At 45.9% G+C, this 22,070-nt stretch overlaps 1 protein-coding gene across 1 annotated transcript; it reads left to right on the top strand.

Annotated features, from left to right (window-relative positions):
* Positions 1-18,482: 18,482 nt before the first annotated feature.
* LOC119448976 (myb/SANT-like DNA-binding domain-containing protein 3) lies at positions 18,483-19,597 on the top strand. The gene is made up of 2 exons (XM_037712177.2): positions 18,483-19,106; positions 19,163-19,597. The coding sequence occupies exons 1-2, from the start codon at positions 18,839-18,841 to the stop codon at positions 19,354-19,356; spliced, it is 462 nt and encodes a 153-aa protein (XP_037568105.2). The 5' UTR covers positions 18,483-18,838; the 3' UTR covers positions 19,357-19,597.
* The last annotated feature ends 2,473 nt before the right edge of the window (positions 19,598-22,070 follow it).

The raw sequence follows: 22,070 nt of genomic DNA, 5'->3' as shown, positions 1-22,070 counted from the left end.
CTTTTCGTACATTATGGTGAACAAATGTTGTTCATAATAGTTACAATGTTCGTTAATTTGTTTGTATAAAAAGAAAGTAACGGAAAGACAATGCACAAGGACAATATATCACTAGACTTTTGAAAGCTCTTCCGCCACACAACAAGTGTCGTCTGCTTGTGTTACAACCTGCTCCTTGTTGACGCGAGCTGCGCGGTCTGTGTTGGTCTCGATCTGCATTTTCGCGAGCACCATGATTCGCCCTTGCGTTGTGGGCTGCAAACAGAACGATCGGCGATATGTCAAGCTGCGACATCGTGCTCTCTGCAAGGCAAACATACGAGCGAAGTGGCTGCAGCGCCGGTTGTCGGTATCCGATCCGCACCAGCATCTACGCCTTTGCGGCCGTCACTTCACGCCGAAGGATTACTATGCAGGGTGTTTCAGCGAACACTTTCAAAAATTCTTAAAGGTTGCCTGTGGCAGATAGCACAATTCTAGTTCATGAGCTGGTCTACTCGAAGTGGCGGACATTGCTTGTACAGGAAATTGAAGTGCAAATCGAATAATTAAGAAAAATTCACTAATTATGTTTTTGACTAATTGCCCGATGGCCCATATTGCAATTTACAAATTGTGGCCGTGGAATTTGCAAGGCGGATCCATTTGGAACGAATTCTCCCGATGACACCAGTTTCGAGATATTAATAACCGAACTTTGCGGAGAAATGCATTGGCGTTCCAGTTAGTTTCTTAACAAAACGTCGCTTTATGCAATGAAGCACAAAATTAACTGGAACGCCAATGCATTTCTCCGCAAAGTTCGGGAATTAATATCTCGAAACTGGTGTCATCCTGAGAAATAATTACAAGTGGATCCGCCTTCCGAACTCCACTGCTACAATTTGTAAATTGCAATATGGCCCATCAGGTGATTAGTTCAAAACTTAAATAATGAATTTTTGTTGATTAGTCGATTATGCATTTCAATTTTTTGTACAAGCAATGTCCGCCTCTTCGAGTAGACCAGGTCATTAACTAGAATAGGGCTATCTGCCATAGGCAACCTTAAATAAATTTTGAAAGTGTTCACTGAAACACCCTGTATACCACCATAGTGTTTAGTGTGACCAGTATTCGGGTAAACGCAACGCAACCTACGTCTGGCCGTTTTATGGGATGATCGTAAGCGCGAACTTGAAAAGTAGCGAAACTCTTCTCCACTCAGGCGCTTTCCTCCTCGATATCCTCTCCCGGCCGGCTGCGCGCTCTGCGTACGGCACGCTGACAAGGCGAGCGTGCGGACGCCGGCCCTATGACACACTCTCCTTTGGCTGGCGCCCGCGAGCGCGCCTAAGTTAACGTTTTTTTTTTCGTTCTTTTTTGCGTTCCACTAAAAACAAAAACCCGAGCAAGTGGTGGGACATGCTTGACCCTACCATGAGCCACCTTAATCATCTTCTCGTTTGCGCAATGAAAGCGTTAAGTCTGGACGCTTGCGGCATGAACAATAATTGCGTGCTATTACATAGCCCACATAGGCTTTGTCATTTTTATACCGGTTGTATTATTAGTGAACAATGTTATTGTTAGAATATTTACGTTATTTATTTGTACATTCTCCAATATTTTTCAGCCCACTGACGTTATGCTAAATGCAGATTTTATTCAGTGCAGGATTTTAGCAAAAATGATGCTGTTTATGAAGCCGCTCCCGAGTAGTTTTAGAGGCAGGATAGTTTCTTGGTGCCTCGGAGTGATTTCTACGCAGCTGCTTTATTACTTGTTGAATAAAAAAAAATCACAGCTGCTTGAAAGACAATAACATTTTTTCTTGATCTCGAGCGAGAAACAATTTTACCGACCATTTGGAGAAGTGGCCTGGCCAAGGGTTCCACTTGAAATCTCTGGATGATTACTGACGCTAACGGTTAATTAGAGTAATTTACGGAAATATTACGTTCTGTGAATGAAGTATCTAGGCTAGTCTCTCGATGGCACTTGAGGAGGCCTTCAGATACCCGTGTCGAATCAATATTTAGCGCTATGAAGCGTGGCCGTAAGGGACGTAGTCATTTTGTGATTGATAGCTGGAAGGAAATAATTCGTACTATTTTCTAAATTACCGAGGTCATGACCATGGAAATATTTCTCAAAATATATTTCTGTGTGTATAAAACTCAGATCGCCTGTGAAGGAAACCAATAGTCGGCGACACCAAAACAAGCATAGGGGAGTGCTTCTACGTTTTTAAGCGAAGCTTTATAGGCTCACAAATTTCCGCGGTGGTGGTGGTGTCACGAAGTGGGCCGATCCTGGTGATTGTGCAGAAAGGGTCCAAGCTCAATGGCACATACCAGGGACACAAAAGAGAGAGCGAGAGAGAAAGAAAGAGAGGGAAAGAAATAGAGAGAGAGAGAGACAGAGAGAAAGAAAGAAAATCACCAGCCCTTCCCCTGTCGATAAAATGGGGGTAAGCGAAGGTTGGCGTGTGTGTACTTGACCAACTGCTTTCCCTTCCCTTTCCTACTACTTTTCGTTCCCTTTCCTTCTACTTTTGTTTCCCTTTCGTGCAACTTTTCCTTCCGTTGCGTTATACGTTTCCTTCCCTCGATGCATACATTTAATAAACATTTACCTTTTATTACCGTGACATGTGAGCATTACGTTACTCTGCCGAAGGTCAGATACACATACGAGAAGCTTCGCTTACTCCTATTTTCTCGACAGGGGAAGGGCTGGTGAATTTTTTAAACTTGTGGTGTTAAATACTTCGAAATTGATTCTGTAATCGTTTATGAAAGAAAAAAGTGGTCGCAGTTTCACCTGAAAGGCGAAGCATCAATTGCGATAGCAAATTTGTAGAGAGCTATGCGGAGTAATGATAGTAGCTGTATCAGCTGTATAAACTTGGACATGCAGCAGCACCGGCAACACGCAGAAGTAATGTCGACGCCGTCGGCGTTTTGCCCGCGTTCGCACAAAATGCGTGCGGCGTTGCCGACTCTTGCAGGAGCCTCTGAAATAAATAGGCACTTGGTGCCACAGCTAAACGTCACCTCCCTTCCCTCCCGCTCCCCCCCCCCCCCCACCGCCTTTCGCGCGTCGGAAGAAGGCGCGTTTGCTCTAAATATATGGTGATTGTAAAGGAGGAAAGAGACGCCTACTTCTGCAGCCCTTAAGGAAGCACGGCGCAGAACGCGCGTTTGTTCTCCGCCGTGGGTTCACTCCCCGTGAAAGAGCGCGTCCCTCGCGCCCTTTCACTCGCACATACAGCGTTCGGCGGCGCGCGGCGACGATTTCATCTCCATTGACGTCATACGGAATCTCACGGCAACGGCGACGCCGACGGCAGAAATCTGCTTTGGAGTGTCCATATAATTGCTATCGCAATAATAATTGATTAGAAAGTTCGATCACGGTCCACGTGACACCCGCAGTAATACAGGACGTACCACGTCCGCCGCGACGGCGGAGGGTGGCGATGGTCATCACTCTCAAGATTAGCTTACACTAGACGTAAATACTCAGAAAAAACGTAAGCAGCTTGCACTAGTGGTGCAAGGCTGTAGTAAACAGCGGAGCTGGTGATCGACCTAGCTTCTTCCAGGTTTTACTAGGTTTGGCTAAGTTTTGCTAGGAAATGCTAAGCGCTGCTAGGCACGCTATTCCAAATCGGCTCACCGCCGACGCGCAGTAGAACGCGGCGCGCTTCAAGATGAGCGGCTTCTTCTTCGGGTGTCCGGATCTTCTTTGGTCGTCCCATGTCAAGGCTACATGTACTCGCCAGAGAGTCAACGAGAGGTGTGGCGCCGTGGCGACGGCTCCGAGCTTTATCTCCCCGGTGACGTCACGGCCAAGCTGCGCCCCCACACTTGCCGGGCGCGGCTGATCGAAACCTGCCGAGCTAATGCCGACACCGCCCGCGTTTCCCCCGCACCTATGCAGGAAACGCGGGCGGCGTCGGCAGTCGTCGGCGTTTCGATGTAAACGCCCCTACTATTTTACACACTGATGAATGTGGGCATGGAATTGGCGCTGTCCTGCTGCAGCGGAATCAGAAGTCTGAAGAGCAAGTCGTGGCTTATGCATGTCGTGCTCTTTCTCCTCTTGAGCTCAACTATGCCATCACAGAACAGGAATGCCCCGCCATCGTGTGGTCAATACACAAATTTCGACCCCATCTCTACGGCCGCTATTTCACAATTGTGACCGACCACCATGCTCTTTGTTGGCTGTCCTACCTGAAAAACTTGTCTGCAGCAGGACGCCTCGGCTGTTGGGTACTGCGCTTGCAGGAGTATGACTTCACTGTCACGTATAGGTCCGGCAAACAACATCAAGATGCCGATGCTTTGTCGCTCTGCCCGCTGTCGCCAAATGTCCATGCTTCATATTTGGTCTGCACGTCACTATCCTGCCAAACGTCTAAGCACACGCCCAGTAGCCCGGTACAGTCAGTTGCCTCAGTTGACTTTCTTCCGTCTGCTGATCTTGTCTCGCTCCAACGTACTGATCCATACTACCATATAGGCTGATCGACCGACTGAGCACGACCCTCCAACAGTTACTTAAGACGACAACTTTCACGCTTTAAGCTTCAAGGTGTAGCGTTATTTCAATTCATCTACCATCCTTCCGGTAACCAATGGGTCCCAGTCATACCTCGCTCGCTTCGGCTCCAAGTATTAGAAGCATTTCACGACGACGCGATGGCTAGCCACTTGGGATTTCACAACAGCTAGGACGGCATCAAAACGCGCTGTTTCTGGCCGGGCCTTTCCACCTCTGTCGCCAAACACGTTGGCTCCTGCGCGTCTTGCAAACTAATAAAACACTACGTCCCCTTCCAGCCGGTCCTCTGCAGCCTCTACCATACCCATCCACCCCTTCGAAATTGTGGGCATAGACTTGGACCCCTCCCACTCACGTCCGCTGGTCACCGCCGGATCGTTACCGCAGTGGACCATTTAACGCGCTACGCTGAGACAGCAGCTTTTCGCTCTCGTACTGCCTCCGAAGTCGCCGAGTTTTTCGTGCACGGTATCGTTTTGCGCCACGGCGCACCTGGTGTCCTCCAGCGTGACCGTGGCAAGACGTTCCTTTCGCATGTGCTTCATGAAGTCCTCCAGGCCTCTGACACCGCCCATAATACCACATCGGCGTACCATCCGCAAACCAATAGTCCTACAGAGCGTTTTCGTCGAACATTGTCCGACATGATGTCTATGTATGTCGACCTGATCACACAAACTGGGACACCATTCTACCTTTCGTGACGTTTGTTTACAACACTGCCGTCCAACGCACAACTAATTGCATTCCCTTCTGCCTTGTGTACGGCCGTGCGCCGTCTTTTGTCTTGGACACTAGACACTCCTTTCAGCACCTTCTGCTCGATCCGCGTTCGTTCCTTCCAGAAGAATTTGCTGCTCGCAGCGCCCGCTGCCGTGAAATTGTCCGCTCCAACACCGCTACCGTTGATGCCAAAAGGAAAAGTCGCTATAGGCTCCGTACACTCGAGTTTGCGGCTGCTCTGGCGCCATCTGGCGCAGCGACGCAACAGTGTTGGGAAGTGGGCGCCGCAGCTCGGCCGGCTCGATGAGTATTGATTCCCGCGCGCTACATTTCGTCTCGGCCACGGTTGAAGCCGTTTTGCTTCGTTCACCTGCCTCCTTATTTTTTTTATACGTCTTGCGACGGTGCAATGGCATGCGCTTCATCGGCAAGCGTCGGAGGTGAAAAAAAAGGCAAGTGGAACCGGCGATACTGCTGCGTAAAGGGCTGTCACAACCACGAAGGCCAGCCCGGGATAAAGTTGTACAGGTTTCCTGGCAAGTCTTATGAGATCGAACGGCGAAAGAAATGGATCGCAGCTGTGAGGAGAGTAAAGTAAGTCAGCTTCTTTGATATTTGTGAGAAGGTTTTGTTCTGTAAAGCGTGCTACACATGCGCGTTTCACAGCTCGTTGTGCGACGCCAGCGGCCATGGCCAGCTGCTGAACATTTAAAAGAAATTTGTCACGACTTTGCTGATTTGACGACTGCTTGCCGTTGTCTTAGCATTCGGTATGATCAGCATAGCACTGGCATGTGCGATGAGTAATATTTTATGCCAAGGAAGCCTATTTTGTGCTGGCGAGCACTAATTCGACGATCCTCGTTTCGGCCGCTGGCGCTTGAGAGGCGCGGTTTCACATGGTGCGATTTTTCTTGTGATATACATTTGCAATGTATCATTGTAAAAGCAAAGTGCGTATGCAAGGAAAGGAATTCGCAAGTGAAATCGTATCTTGTGAAAGGGGCCTAATGAGCCTCGATCATTGTACATGATGAAAAACGAACATTCGCGTCATGTAAATTAAGATCTCCTAGTTAATAAATCTCGTTTATCAGCGCAGCAGGTGGCTCCGACTGGCTCCCAAACGAGTCAACGAGGATAGCATGGTCACTGCCACACGATCCAACAATCCGATCGTAGGCTGTCGTCAGCTCACTCGACATGACTGTGCTGACAACAGCCTACGAGTGAGTGTGTAGCTGCACGCGGTCCAGATCGAGCTGTATGACAATCTAAAGTAACAGTGTGACAGGGGCATCAAATGATAGGCCGCGGCGTACAACGCGCCGGAGCGAAATGAGGCATGCATTGCCAACAGTGAGGCGTCGATTAAAAATCGGTCAACTACAACGTTTTCAGGGTGCCAATTTAGTGACTTCAATTTTAGTATAACAGTAAGCTTTACTCACGTGAAGGATGACGTCGTATACTTGCTTTCCCTGTTGCGAACGGCACTTCGCGTGAACGTCCACGCCGTCCACTTCTTTCACACAAGCAACATGCGAAGCAGCGTAGAGCTTGTCTCCGCTGGTTAACGCTGCACCGTGAAAGTAATCGTCTATTCCTTTAATAGGCCTGAACCCCGCAAAAACTATTTGTGACATCACAGAGGGCCACGCTTGTACTTTCACGTACACACACGCACAAAAAAAAGAAGACGGATCGCAGATATACGCGCGGCTTTCGGAGGCGTGTATACGTAGTTCCGAAATCTCGCTGTCTTCCCCCCTTCCCAGTTTCGCGCCGCCCGCCACATGCGACGCTGAGCATCGCGCCACCGCTGCTGCGCAGCAGCGCCGTCTGTTCACTGTACGGAGCCTATGAAGGCTGTTTCACATGGTGGGATTTTGCACTGCGATTTTCGCAGATGCGAAATTCCCAACGGCCATTTCACATGTTCCGATGTCAACAATGCGATTATGCGACGCCCAGGGTTGCTTGCTGCCAGATATTGTCGCACACGCCGCATAAATTCGTTTAATGTACTTAAAAAGACGTGCGCGTTATAATATAATTGACCTCTCTTTATTAGGACCAAATAATACGTGCGTTTTGTAATTTATAAACGCTTCAAAGTTTAGTTTGTTTTGGAGTGCGCAACAGCGGTTTGTGAAGTTCAATACGAGGAGAAATGGCGGACGTAAACAGCTGTTCGCAGGTGGTCGTTCAGCGTTGTGTGCTGTCTCGTGTGTGTTTTATGCCTGTGTCGTTCTACCGGCGGTTAAGCAAATTACAAGAGGACCTATCAACAAGCCCCTATAGCTGTTGTCATCGCATATGCAGTATTCGGAATTAGCTGCAGCGGAGTCGTCATGTCAACGCAGGGACCCTCGCGCTACCCGTGATTAACGTCAGCTTCTGAAAAACGGATGTGTGTGTATTGCTCGTGATTGCGCATTAGCGGTTCCTACTCCTAGCAATATTCTTGCACCAAACTTAGCAGCAAGCACCAACCCAAAAGCTCACGTCTGCCCCTGAACAAAGCCGCAAATGATCTGTGTGTAATTACTGAACGTGCAATGGAATTTGTGTTGTGAACGTTTATCTTAGCGCCAGCCTGGCTCATCCGTCTCGGCGCCTGTGCTGTAATTATTCATACAAGTGCTCTCTGAATATTTCGAAAGGCGTAAAAGCCGACACCACATTTTTTTAGGAGCTGCAGTCACTTGTGTACGTAGTATGGTATCATTCTGGCTGACATAGGCGTCGTCTATTTTCTCGTCTTGTTTCTTGCGCTGTTAGTGTGCTGTGAATCTGTATCAAGAAGCTTAAGTTAATATGCTGCAGTACGTAGCGCAGCCGCGTAGCCACACGGCTAACATTAAAATACCTTGTTAGGAGTACGTTTGTTTGTTTAATAACAAAATCGAACGCTAAAATTTTGTATCCATGGTGGCAAATGAACGGTAAGAAGCTATCGAAACTATCCGCTAATGGCATGCGTGTGCTTCTACCTGCTTCAGCACGTTATCCTTAAAGTGAGGCTGAATACCCCTGATAACCAAAAACATATGCAAATGGAGCAGGTGCTATGATTCCTTTCCTGGAAATGAAAGCCAGCATTCCAGTCTGTTAAGCTAGTCATGTACTTAACCTATATTAGACCAATGTTAGAGCATGCTAACTGGAGCCATTTCAAACTGGGTTATTTGACCAAAATAAAGTGCAAGGAAAGTGTCAAGGTACAGTCTAATCTGGTATTCCCGAACCGATTGTATTAGCAAAACTTTATGCCTCCCTGAATTGCCTGCATTAACCCAATGCTGAAAACAGGGGAAGCTGATTCCCTTTCTTTCTGTTGGAAAGCTGCTAGAATCTCAATAACAGACTACTTATGTTCTGAGAGGGGCACTGACAATATCTCTAATCTTTTGTATGAGCCTTCACATTGAACGAAAATGGAATAAAAATATTTACCTTTGCAAGCCTCAGAATCCAAATATTCTCAAAATTTTGAGGAGCCACATTAAATTTTTGAGATACAGACAATAAAAAGTGTGCCTAAGTACAAGTGCACACTGAACACACTTGAGTGGTAGAGTGGCCAGCTGCGAATGCAAAAGCGTCCGTACCTGCTACCTCGAGGTAACTGCTGTGTATAGGAGAAACACACGTGTGTTTCTCCTATAGCCCTTGTACCTGGCAAGGGGAATGGTTATACGTAGTCCTGTGCTTTTTCTTTTTTTTTCAATAGGTGGTGGCTAGCTGATTCCATCTGTTTATGTATTTATCATTTGTGTATCACGTGCATGTGTTTGTGTCATGTTCTGATTGTTATACGTGCAGTGATGCAAGCATCTTTTTTTAATATATTGGACTACAGTCATTTATTCAACTTTGTGTTGAAATGTACAAAATGTGGCTACCCAGTAATGGCTAGGACAGCCAGCAGGATTGGCAAAAAATATGATGCAGATCCAATGCACTTGCTTGAATCGACATGAGGCGAAGCTTTCACGCAACGGTCAGTTGAACTCTAGAAAACTAACTGCAGTGTTTACAGTTGTCCTTATTTCACCCGATGCAACACATACTCATAGACAATGTTTGCTTATTCACCGCACAGCTAGGTCACATAATGTAATGTATACATAGCACGGTGAACTCACTCAAACGTCGGCTCACTAAGACTTCGAACTCACCGTGAGTATGAGTTCGTTTGAGCCTGACTGAGTAGAATTTTGGTGAATACGAGTAAGAGCAAGCTCAGTTGAGTAAACTTTTAGTGAATATTGTCATGTGGTAGTCAGGGAAAGCTGATCCAAGTATAATTTTAGTGAATATGAGTCAAAGCAAGCTCGGCAAGTAGATTTTTGGTGAATGACTCAGTGCAAGCTCACCTGAGTAGAATTTTGATGAATATAAGTCAGAGCAAGCTTGGCTAAGTAGATATTTGGTGAATATGACTCGGTGCAAGCTTGCCTCAGTAGAATCTTTGTGAATATTAGTCAGATCAAGCTTGGCCAAGTACAATTTTGGTGAATATGAGTCAGAGCAAGCTTGGATAAGTAGAATTTTGGTGAATATGACTGAGCAAGCTCGATTGAGTAATGATGGGATATGGTTATACGAGTTTATGCAGTAATACATGTAAGTGCAGACTCATTAGCAACATTGCCTCCATCTTGATGGGCAATACCTACGCCTCGTGATGAGTCTGCACACTTTATGAGCTGTGGACATGCAAGACCCACCCACACTTGAAAAGATACTATCATTCACACGAAGGAATGCAACCGGCTAACTTCACTGCACAATTTTGATCTGCTTTTGTTTAATGTGTTATCTACTACTTATAGAAACCAGATGTCTGCCTGCTTTTCGCATTATTGCATGTGTTTTACAGGAAGCAGAGACAGAGAAGCAAGAAAAGGCAAGGATGTTTATGGCTAAGTAGTTTCTTAGAGTACTGCGATATGTTACAACCAGCATAAGCAAAAGTAATTCGATGCACTGAAGTAAGCAAAATGTGCAATTACCTTTTAATGTGAGGGTTAATACAGATGCAGTAAGGATACAAACACACTGAAGGTTTATTGGTTTTTTTATTCAGGAGAAAAATGATGCATCAGAAAAATTAGAAAAAAAAACTGTGTAAATATTGCTTCGAAAATAAATTGGCAATACTGCTTATTCCCAGTCAAAACGTGAAATATGCTATTGTAGAACATTCATTACGATATCCAGTTTGCACGTTCGCTTTGCGTCTCGCAGCGGAAATAACAGAATCTTGAAATGAGATAATTCATTGGGGAAAATGCGCATGACAGCCCTAACCAACCGACTGCAACTAAATGGTCGCGCGTATAGCGTGACCTATTGACCACAGTATTTGTCCGTAGTTGCATATTCTTTAAATTGTTCCGTCCGTAAAAGCATACCGCGATAAAACTGTGGCGTTTTCGTATATCGCGAGTTGTCTCCAGAACCAGAAAATTGGGACGACATCCGAAGGCCATGCCTTCCCGTGAGGGACACCTGTAGTGTTTACTAACTCGCAGCGCGTGTGAATAAAGGAAAATCACGCAAAAGTACGTACTATCAGCACCCGAAGCCAACCTAAAAACAGCATCGCCAGATTAGCAACGTAGCGTGTCAACAAACTCGTAGAAATCACAGAACCGAATCTGACCTACGAGTTTTTATCTGCACTGTTCGCGTGTCGGTGCTGATGTTACGTACCGATTGCGCAATCCAAGGCTCCACTCAATTAGTTGCACTGTTCGAGGCTTGTTGATCCAATATTTATCGAGAAAAAAGTATCTATAAACGTTGCGTTGAGCGACCGCCGCCATTTTCCAAAACAGACCGCGAAATACCTCTCGGCGCAATTTCGACGGAAAAATCGCAGCGATTGCTGCGACGTTGCGACGATGCGACCAACCGGTTGGTCGCAGCCGAAAATTGCAGAATCGGCCCTGCGACTGCGATTTTCGTCGCATGCGACGGAAATTGCACTTCCGGTGCGATAATCGCAGTGCAAAATCGCACCATGTGAAACGGCCTTGATGCGACGCGTCGCGTTGCTTCGTTCCGCTCAGGCGACGAAGTTCTTTTGTGCACACCTGTTCGCGCACCGAGACATCTCGGCCCCTACAGTTTTTTTTTTATTTTTTTATTTTATTTTATTTAGCAATACTGCAGACCACCGTGTGGTCCATGCAGGAGGGGCTATACAGTGATTACAGAATCATAGAGAAAAAAAAAACATCGAAAACACAGCGACAAAGCAAAAATAAGAACAATAATAAAAAGGGAACGCAAGAGAAACGTCGATTACGATGACACCCGCCGGGGTAGCTCAGTCAGCTAAGGCGTTGCGCTGCTGAGCTCGAGATCGCGGGATCGAATCCCGGCCGCGGCGGCCGCATTTCGATGGAGGCGAAATGCAAAAACGCCCGTGTGCTTGCGTTGTAGTGCACGTTAAAGAACCCCAGGTGGTCAAAATTAATCCGGAGCCCTCCACTACGGCGTGCCTCATAATCAGAACTGGTTTTGGCACGTAAAACCCCAGAAAGAAGAAGAAGATTACAATGACGGTACACCATACAAATTTTCCAGTTCGCGTACAAAGTCATTGGCATCAACAACAGTGGAGGGTAAGGCATTCCATTCGGACACAGTTCTAGGAAAAAAGCTGTATTTATACGATTTTGTTTTCGCGAAAATTAGGGCAAGTGACCTACTGTGGATGTGTCTAGTTTTCCTAGTTGAGTGGGGACGTACACAATCAGGAATAATTACTTTTGTATTTCCGGTAAGACACTTTTGAAGAAAAATCAGCCTACTGATCTTTCTACGCGATTCTAACGATGGAATGTTATGTTGCTTCATTAATAAGGAAGGCGAGTCAGTCATCGTATATTTATTAAATATGAAGCGCACTGCTTTTCTTTGGACACGTTCTAGTTCTTTCACATCACTTTTGTTGTGGGGGTCCCATACAATTGAAGCATATTCTAATTTAGTTCTGACGAAGGTGTTATATGCTAGAAGCTTAACACTAGGAGGTGCGGTTTTCAGTTTCCTTTTGAGAAACCATAACTTCTGCAGCGCAGAGGAACAAGTAGCCGATATATGTGTTGGCCAGGTGAGTTTGTTAGTGATAGTCACACCCAGATATCTACATTTGTCAACCTCCTGTATATCACATTGGTTTATAGAGTAAGTGAACGTGCTAGGAATTTTCTTTCTTTTAATACGCAGAAGTACACTTTTTTCAGTGTTTTACTTCATGTCCCATCGAATGCACCAGTCCCCAATAGCCTGTAGGTTTTCTTGTAGCAGTACATGATCGTTGGGAGCACTAAAGTCTTTAAAAACAACGCAGTCATCCGCGAACAGTCGGATGCAAACGCCATTATTAATTAAGTCTGCCAAGTCATTAATATAAACTAGAAACAATAACGGTCCCAAAACACTTCCCTGGGGCACTCCAGAAGTCACATACAGCAGTTCTGAGGAGTGATCCGAAACTTGTACGAACTGCCGCCGGTCCCGAAGGTAGGCGCTAATCCATTTAACAACATTTGACGGAACACCCAAATATTCCAGCTTCCGTAATAGCTTCCCATGAGGCACTTTATCGAATGCCTTCGAAAAATCTAAGAACAAGGCATCCACCTGTCCAGTCATGTCAAGGATATGTGAAAAATCGTGTACTGTTGTTACAAGCTGTGTAACTGTAGACATGTTCTTTCTAAAACCATGTTGGTATGGTGAAAGTGCATTGCGTTTTTCAAGAAAATCGATAAGGTACTTTGAAATGACGTGCTCCAACAACTTACAACATGTGCTTGTAATAGATATGGGCCGATAGTTATTCACAGACAAACGATCGCCTTTTTTTGTGAATGGGAGTGATGCGCGCTAAACGCCAGTCGTCCGGAATTTCGCCTGTGGCAATTGATAAACTGAAGAAATCTGTTAGAAAATGAGATATCTGCTCTGCGTACCGATGCAAGAAAGCATTAGGGATACCATCCGGCCCTGACGGCTTTTTTGGGTTAACATTAAGGAGCATAGATAAGACGCCTTCATGCGACACTGCTAAATCGTCAGCTAAACATGAATCACTGCTCTGAGGTGCATAACTATCGCCTCTCGAAAAAACACCGTGGAAGTAATGATTAAAATGCTCTGATATCTGTCGAGCATCAGTAGCTACCATGTCACCAATTTTTATTTTAGAAACATCCTGTCTGCCTTCCTTTAGAAATCGCCAGAATTTTTGGCTGTCGCATTTAATAAACTGAGAAAAGACAATTATTAAAGTAAGCGCTTCGGGACTCTCTTAATTTCTTTAGTAGGTTTTGTTTCCGTTCAAGATAATTAGAGCATGACACTTTTTTTTGCTTGCGGAGCCGTTTACTTTTACGCTTTGTATGAATAATATCCAAGGGTTTACACGTCGCTTCTTAAGGACTTTGGTAGGTGTAAATCTTGTAACGCAAACATTTATCGCATCCCGGAACCTCACCCATGAAGTCTCAATGTTGTCAACTGCAAAGTCAAGATGTATGTCTAGGTAATCAATCACTGAAACGTCATCGGCGTTTTGAAAGTCCCGAACGAATGAAGAATTTTTCCCTAGCTTCAGCCTATTGCTTGTTAGCTGCCAACAAAAATAAATTAGATCGTTATCTGAAATTCCTGGCTCCACTGATGTTGAAGCACCGTTAAATATTTCTGTTATGAATAATAGATCTAGGATGGATTTACCACGTGTGCACTGACGAACCATCTGCTCTAAATTTAAACAAAACATCAAATCCAATACAACATCAATTGTTGTGGAACATCCATATTTTAATTGGTCCCAGTTTTGAAAAGTACTTCGGCCGTTAACTACCGCGTCACTTCAATTAGCCAGGGCCGGGCTCGACTGGCGCGCGCGCTCGCGCGCGCCAGTCGAGCCCGGCTGTGTGTTAGTTTATCTACTGACCGCCGCCGAGGCACTACGGAAATTGTTCACGTCTCTCGCCTGAAACTCTACATTCGCCGTACCTACCCTTTCTAGCTTGCGGTCTTGCTGACTGCTATCCCGAAGGGGAGGGGGGGGGGGAGTTAGTGTGAGCGCAATTTGTGCATATCGTCGTCGTCATTTGTACATACGACTCCTCATCATCTTTCGGCTATGCACCTATATAGCTGCATAAAGGCATCTATATAGGTGTGTGAGAATAGTGATTTTAAATGCGAAGCATTTCTTGGCGAAAATTTGCTACTTTGACAGTACCTATCTAGATATCTAGCCGCCTACGTCTTTGTGCTCTCATGGTCGTTTCGTTACCTTGGTATGTACCAAAATTGGCATACTATGACAAGAGTATATGACGAACATAAATGACATGTCATGTAGGTCATGAAACAGCCGCCTGCGTCTTGGTGCTCTCATGGTCGTTTCCTTAACTTGGTAGGTACCAAAATTTGTATAGTATGACAGGCATGTATGACGAACATAAGTGATAGGTCAGGATATAAATGTCATGATATGCGTGTCATGTAGGTCATGACAATGACCCAGCGAAAAAAGATTAACACTCAAAAACCACCGAAATGGGTTCGGACGTGGGTACTTAGGGGAGGAAACACTAAACCATGGTGGTAGAAGTCATAGTCATGAGCATGACTCAGCAAAAATGAGAATGACTCAGCGAAAAAAGATTATCATTCAAAAGCCAATGAAATGGGTTCTGACATGGTATATAAGTGAAGGAAGCACTAAAGGATGCTGGTGGAAGTCATAGTCCTGAGCATATGACTCAGAAAAAATGTCAATGACTCAGCGAAAAATGTCACAGGCCTGCACGGCACACGCAGCACAGTCACAGCGTAAGGTGGTTGAACGGCGCAAGAGTAGCTCAAATTTCGTCACCACGCACAACAGGGTCTTCGCGGCAAAGTGTCTTCGCCTCGATTTTGACGAGAACGATCTGAACTGTCCGGCCGGCGTCGACGGCGAGCTCCGGCTGCACAGCAGTCTGCTGAACCCGATGATGCCTGGTTGTAGCCGCGCACGTAGCTCTACGATTCTCTTTTTCAGCAGCGGTTCGTACCTTGCGAGGAGACGTCATAACGTGTACCGAAGAGGTGCCCAGAATACGTGGTGCACATCTAACATCGGGATAGCGTTGATAGCGCACCTCGTCTGAATCGCATCTCGTCATCTGCGCCTGCACGCGCGGCGGTTGCAGGCACTTTAGCTAGATGGCGCCACCATCATACACCATACTGGCGGAGGCTCGGGTCATCTGCGCCTGCGCGCGTGCCTATAGACCTTTTCGCAAACCGACGTTTGAGCAGCGCCATTGCCAGACACGGGCGACGTCTAGGGTCAGAACATGTTATGCCGCCATTTTGGACTTCCGTTGTGTGATCTTCGCCGCGCATTATTTGGATTGTTTTCTTCCGCTTCGCTTGTCTTGTGCCGCTTGACTTGTTGCAACATGTTTCACGTGCTCGCGTGAGCGCTCACTGTGGTGTGCCATGGCAACAGCAAGCCCAGCCAGTGGATGTGGTGTTTCGTCGTCGGTAGCGGCGGCTGCCGCGTCTGCTTCGTCGAGACCTGTCGTGCTAATCAGCGGTATATTTCATTGTTATTGCTGCGCACATGTGACCATATCGTCGATTGAATCTGATCACCATTACGTTTCGCGGTTGAGGGTTGCCTTATTTAGCGAAAGCAGGCGCGTACGGAGCTGTCGGGCAATTCTTAGAACCAGGCGCCGGTGGCCCGACGACGCGTGTCAGTGGTTGGTAGATATGCGGTGGTTACTCCATACGCTTCCGACGCCACTGAACAGCTCAATCATGCAAAATTTATTGGATCTGGTGCAGTGAAAGGTGCTCATAACCAAATGTCAAATCATAAGCGTGGCGATCGAGCAGCGCGTTACCTGCAGCGAACCGACGTGCGACAGTGATCACAGATGCCAGCGCAACTGATACAGCCCAGGTGCTAGATTTTTATTTTTAGTATTTATTTATTTATACATACTGTCCATCCCAATAGGGATTATAACAGGACTTGTTATTATTTGTTTACCTATTTTTTACGTTTGTTTACCTGGGATAGCTTTTCTTTCGAATGTCCGAATTTGAAACAAGCTTCGTTAACGGTGATCCTTAACGTAGATCGTGCGCGAAGTTTAATTGTAATAAAGATATGGCGTGCGGCAAGCATTGTTCGTGTGCGCTATCTCTGAAGCGAAATAAGCCAATAATATTGCGGCGTTAGGGCTATCTCTGCTCTTTCTCTTGTTTCCCTTACACTGTCTCACGGTGCTATGTTCATAATAAAGTAATGTCGAGTCTTAACAATTGTCGAATAAATGCATATGCATATGACTGTAAAGCACTACTGACCGTGAGTGAAAAACGCCTAGTGGTCAGCGAAGCGGTCACTGCAAGCACGTAAGTATTTCACTTGATCGACTGTGCGAATAATTTTTTTTTCGTTACTGTTATTCTTGCAAGCATCATGCTATTGTCCGCGTGCCCATGCGAATACCGTTTTTTTACGTTCTTACTTGCGCGGGCTCATTTAGCGCGTTTCTACGCCACGCACAGTTAGCGCTTTACGGTTCCAGAACACTAGCAGTGGAGCTAGGCCGCGCTGATGAGGTTGACACGTTAGTTTTTGCATTCTCTTGCTGCCCAAGCACATAGACAACGCTCAAAGATTGCTGAGCTCGATGCAGCACCACACTGTTGAAGTTAATTACCTTTATGAGCAGGACCCCGCAGGGTGCGTGTGAACGCAGAGACAATGTTTTGGTGGACATAGGGTCTGCATACATCTTCCATAGGACACGATTTTTCCAGATCGTTGCGAAGTGTATTTACCGACTAGTTCTCTCGCAGAGTGCTTGAATTTATCTTATACCGGTGTCACACGGCCACTTTTGATAGCGATCGAGACCGATCTGGATCGGAATGTTCGACCGCGATTGGCTCCCTTCCGCAGATTATGCAAAGAAGCCAATCGCGACCAAGAAATTCGACCCAGATCGGGCTCGACCACTATCAAAAGTGCTCCGTGTGACCCCTGTATTAGGCACTGGAATGAAGTCGTGTTTGAATGAATAACAAATGTAGCCTCTGCCACTACATACGAGAAAATATTGCATCGAAGAGCTCACAATTCTCGCAACCTATTGGGAAATGTGCCGAAAAGGGTTTACCAAAATGCGTTATTTTACTGATGTGTGCATTGGTTCACATTAGACTGAAATGCCAAGTCCTCAGGTGGTGCAGGAAGCCCGCGAAGCGTGAACATATCACATCGGCAGTGGTCTCGCGGAACGCTGTGTTGTGGACACACTTAGTCCCAAAAATCGTTATTTTCCGCTGGTTGTTTGTGCACCCATAAACTGCACAGTGCTGGCCTGTAGCCTTTTGATGAGTATATATGCGATTATTTACAAGCATAAGTCATTCGTGACAAAAATAAACGGAAACATCGCAGGAAAGCTACCACTCCGCAATGCAAGCGCAAGGCAAGCATAGAGTTAATATACTCACTCTAGAGGACAAGCTGCCCATAGGGCCCATGCATTGAAATCGGTCACCGCAAGAGCGCCGCCATTATGATACGCTGATATTGCCAGCTCCTGAAACGCTTGTTAGACTTGGCGCTAGTAATCAGTTTTAATCTGGCAACCTATAACTTGTAGTGTGTGTGCAGCCGTGTACGCGTGGGTGTGGGAAGTGTTGGCCGTGCAGCGGGCATTTACGCAACCCAAGGATGACCCTGTTAAAATTTTCGCTGGTATGTGGTTTTCAACGGTCACGCACTAGCAAAAATACCGTATGGCCGCTAAAGCTTCCCTGTTTGCTGTCGCAAGTGTCACTTGACGAGCAATAGGTAAAAAAAATGTGCTGTGATGCTTTTCGAACGATTGTGATGAATCACGAAAGCTGTCTACTCGCGTGATGTTCTGAACAAGTCGTTTACTTACTTTACTTACGAAAGAACGTTTGCTTACGTGTGAAGGGAAATGCCAGAGTCATTTTGAGCTTTAGGCCCGTATTCTGAAACGCTCCTCAACTCAGACCATTTCCTTACCTCACGTGAGGAGCCCTTCATGCCTTCTTACCTCAAGGAGCTCCTTCAGGGCTACAGTGTATTCTAAAAGCTTCCTTCAACGTTCCTTTGGAAAGGGCCTCCTCAGTGAGTTAACGTGCGTATTTCACGAGTCTTGGTTCGAGGGTAGATGTGAAATATTAAATAAACGTTCGCTTTCAAGCTAGAATCAAGCATATGTGTAATATTTTGTTATGCACACCGATAAATGTTGACGTGCGCACGGCTATTTTGCTAGGCAGGTGCACATATTGTTCTGCTTTATTTAACTTTCTGCTTTTGCGGCAGGCAAAAATGTTGGTCTAGCAACATTGGCGACAACCTTCTGACCATTTCTGACCACGCTAACCACGCTTCTCACTGCTTCTGACCACGCTTCTGACGAATGCGTAATTGTTCTGACAAGTTTTGATAGCCGCGTACGCCAGAAACATGCCCGGGAAGCTGTTTTACTGCGACGACGAAAAGGACCTCGTAACAGAGCTTGTACGAAAGTACAAGTGTTCAATCGAGAACAAGAAATCCGATACCGTGTCGCTGACGAGAAAGTTGAAGGCATGGGAAGCTTTGACTGCCGAGTTCAACAGCGCTGAAAATGTGCGGCCGCGCACTGTCGCACAACTACGGAAGCTATGGGACAACATGAAGCAGCGATGGAAAAAAGAAAAAGCAAAGCAAATAAGGGATGCCATGGCTACAGGTAAGATTGTGCTATATTAGAGTTTGTACTTGTGTTCGAGCCGGTGTCTATCGCAGGAGGTGGGCCGCCGCCGGAACCGATGGATGATCGGCTGTTGCAGATCGAGGCTGCAGTTCCCCATCTATCGGAACGGGTAAACAACCCCTACTATAGCGACCGACCACCATCAACGCAACCGGGCGATCGCGTGGCCGATATAATCGCCAGAATGACCCAGAGCAACGCGGAGGACAGTGACGACGGTCAGTGACGACCGGCCTCTATACGCAATATTACAGTGTGTGTTTCTGTGACAATGCTAGGTTTGATAAATCGTTGTGCATAGCTCACCGGTGTATACGGTGTGTCGAGACAGCTACAACGCACCTGCACGTAATGCCGCCGAAGCGTGCATTCAATGCTGTTTAACTTCTACTTATTCAACGACCAGTTATTTCATGCAAATGGTAAAGCCTCGCTTTCACTGATTCCCACAGTGTGTGGGATCTGTTGTCTTCACGGTGTTGAGAAAAAAGAAAAAAGACATGCAAGCAGAGTGAGGGCAGAAGCACTGTGTCACGTTTGTTTGCATGACACTGCTTATCCATTGTGATGTTAGCATTATCATGCATACCAGCTACACTGAGCTATATATATAGTTGGTAGCACCTTCAGAATGCAAAAAAAGAATACACGCACAAATATGCAGAAGTTCTTTCATTCCTTGGTTATTTGTGTGGCCAGTATGTGCATGTTTTATTATGCTGTGAAACCGATACCAAGCAGTGTTATGCATGCGAACAGTAAGATCACTCACCACTCACTGAAATTTCATCTTTCTTAGGCACTGCCTCAAACACGGCGCACCATATCTACATGTAGATAGATGTGGCTGTATAAAAATGTAATTTTGATGTTAACAAAAAAGCCATAGTGCCATAATAATACTCTTAATCCAAACGTATCCATGTTTCTTTATTGTGTAGCCTTGTGCACGTCAGTTTTTCTGGGCTCTTGAATGCACGAGTAATATACAAACCACAATGAGAGCCAAGTGCAAGAGGAAATGTGCAGGGTCCTCTATTTTCATGTGTATCAGGACCATGAAATAAGACACTACCACATTCTCCGTGGCCTACCGCTTAGTTTATATTAGTACGATATTTAGCTTCAACTGTAAGCACTTGAGATGGCCAAATAAAGCACAAACAGCGGGCACTGGTATTCAGTCAATTTTTATTTCACAGTATGACAGAACACTACACAGCAGCATAGATAATTGTCTTTGTATTTTCAACAAATGCACTTTTATTTTTGCAGATCGTACCCTGGAATTAAGCAGCACTGACTATGCGTACATGGATTCTGCAAATGCAAGATCCCCGTTACCAGCAGACCCTACTGAGGGCTCATCTGAGCCTGTGCAAGCCACACAGCAAGCCTCTCAGCCGACTCAGTGCACTGAAACCCAGTCAGCGTCGTCGCAAGAAACAGTGGTTAGCCGGCGTGCGCTTTTGCAGCAGACGCTATCCACTGAACTGGACTCCCGGCTGCAAGTGTTGCAGGATGAAAAATGCCGAAGAGCCACAGAGCACAAAGCCAGAAAGAGAATGATGGAAGAGGAACATGGATGGAAAAGACAGCAATATGCTGACGAGGAGAAGAAAAGAAGTTATTTGCACAGGATGCAACTGCGGCTTCTGAGGGCTAAACTGAAGGTCTCCTCAATGAAAGCGGAAGTTCTTGCCAAGCAGCTGGCCGGTGATGAGGCAAACTAGCTCTAAATAAACAAGTTGTTACAGTATTTCGTGTAATGTTCCATTTGAGCCATTACTCAACAATTATAGATAGGAAACAGGACATACACATTACATAAAACGACGAATGTTTACATGTCCTGTAATAGCACACCAGTGGTGTCATCATGTTATAATGTTCTGTGGTTTGTTCAGTCTATCTCCCCATTCTGGTGAGCTGCAGTGCTCGAAAAGCGTCTCTCAATGAGCCGCCTTCGCAGCTGGTTGCCATGAGGAGTGTCAGCTGGTGCAGGCCCTGGTTCACTTGCTTCTTCTTCTTCATCGCCATTCAACCACAAATCACGCAATTTAGCCGCCACATTGTGAAGTGATGCACATGCTGTTATTATTGCACATGTCCTCTCCTTTTTTGTTTGCAGCTTTGTCTTCAGGCAGCCAAACCGCCTCTTCCAAACTCCAAATGCTCTCTCTATTGAGTTTCTCGTTTTGATTTGGCTCTTGTTGTATCTGCACAAAAGTACACAAAGTTACAGCAGAATTAGTTTAGATAAATCTGTCGGCCTGTTAGACCACAGATGAGCTTAATTAATCGAACAGCTATCGTACATTCCCATCAAAACTGTATGTTAAGTAGTGCGTTATGGCACTACATAAAGTGCATGGCAGTTTTTCAGCAACATGTAACAAAGGGTACACTTTCCAGCTGCACTGTTTCATGCGCAAAGCACTTTTTTAACTGTATATCCTTTAATTCAAGTGGTGCATGTTCTCTATGGCACTCACCATAAGATACATGTACACCGCGAAACTGCACAGAATCAGTAGAAGTTATGAAATTAAATGTGCATCCTGCCTTTTTTTCTGCAGCTGTCTGGGGGTTTTTCAGGGGTGGCATGAGGTACGGCAGACAGGCGTATCCCTGATCTCCCAGAAGCATCCCAGACACACTTCTCTGCTCGTATGATGTCATCACACGACTGTTTTCAAAAATTCGGCTGTCATGAACAGACCCAGGCCAACCTGCAACAACATCAAAGAACTGGAGCTCGGGTCGTGTCACAGCCTGGAACCGCAAAAGAAAAATCAAATGTGATTTTAGGAACACTGCGTACCTCTGCCCACAATAACACTTCAACACAGAATGAAGAAAACGTTTGTGACATACATTCATCATCATCACCCTATGTTTATGTCCACTGCGGAACGAAGGCCTCTCCCCGTGATATTC

This window comes from Dermacentor silvarum, chromosome 4, assembly GCF_013339745.2.
Source record: "Dermacentor silvarum isolate Dsil-2018 chromosome 4, BIME_Dsil_1.4, whole genome shotgun sequence".
NCBI classification, from domain to species: Eukaryota; Metazoa; Arthropoda; class Arachnida; order Ixodida; family Ixodidae; genus Dermacentor; species Dermacentor silvarum.
Note: the sequence above shows the minus strand (reverse complement) of the source record. Positions and strands in the feature narration are given on the sequence as shown.

Bases quoted from the DNA above. Each gene is read 5' to 3' on its own strand.
- LOC119448976 (XM_037712177.2), top strand. From the start codon at position 18,839: ATGCCCGGGAAGCTGTTTTACTGCGACGACGAAAAGGACCTCGTAACA. The intron at 19,107-19,162 runs GTAAGATTGTGC...TGTCTATCGCAG, and splicing joins AAGGGATGCCATGGCTACAG to GAGGTGGGCCGCCGCCGGAA.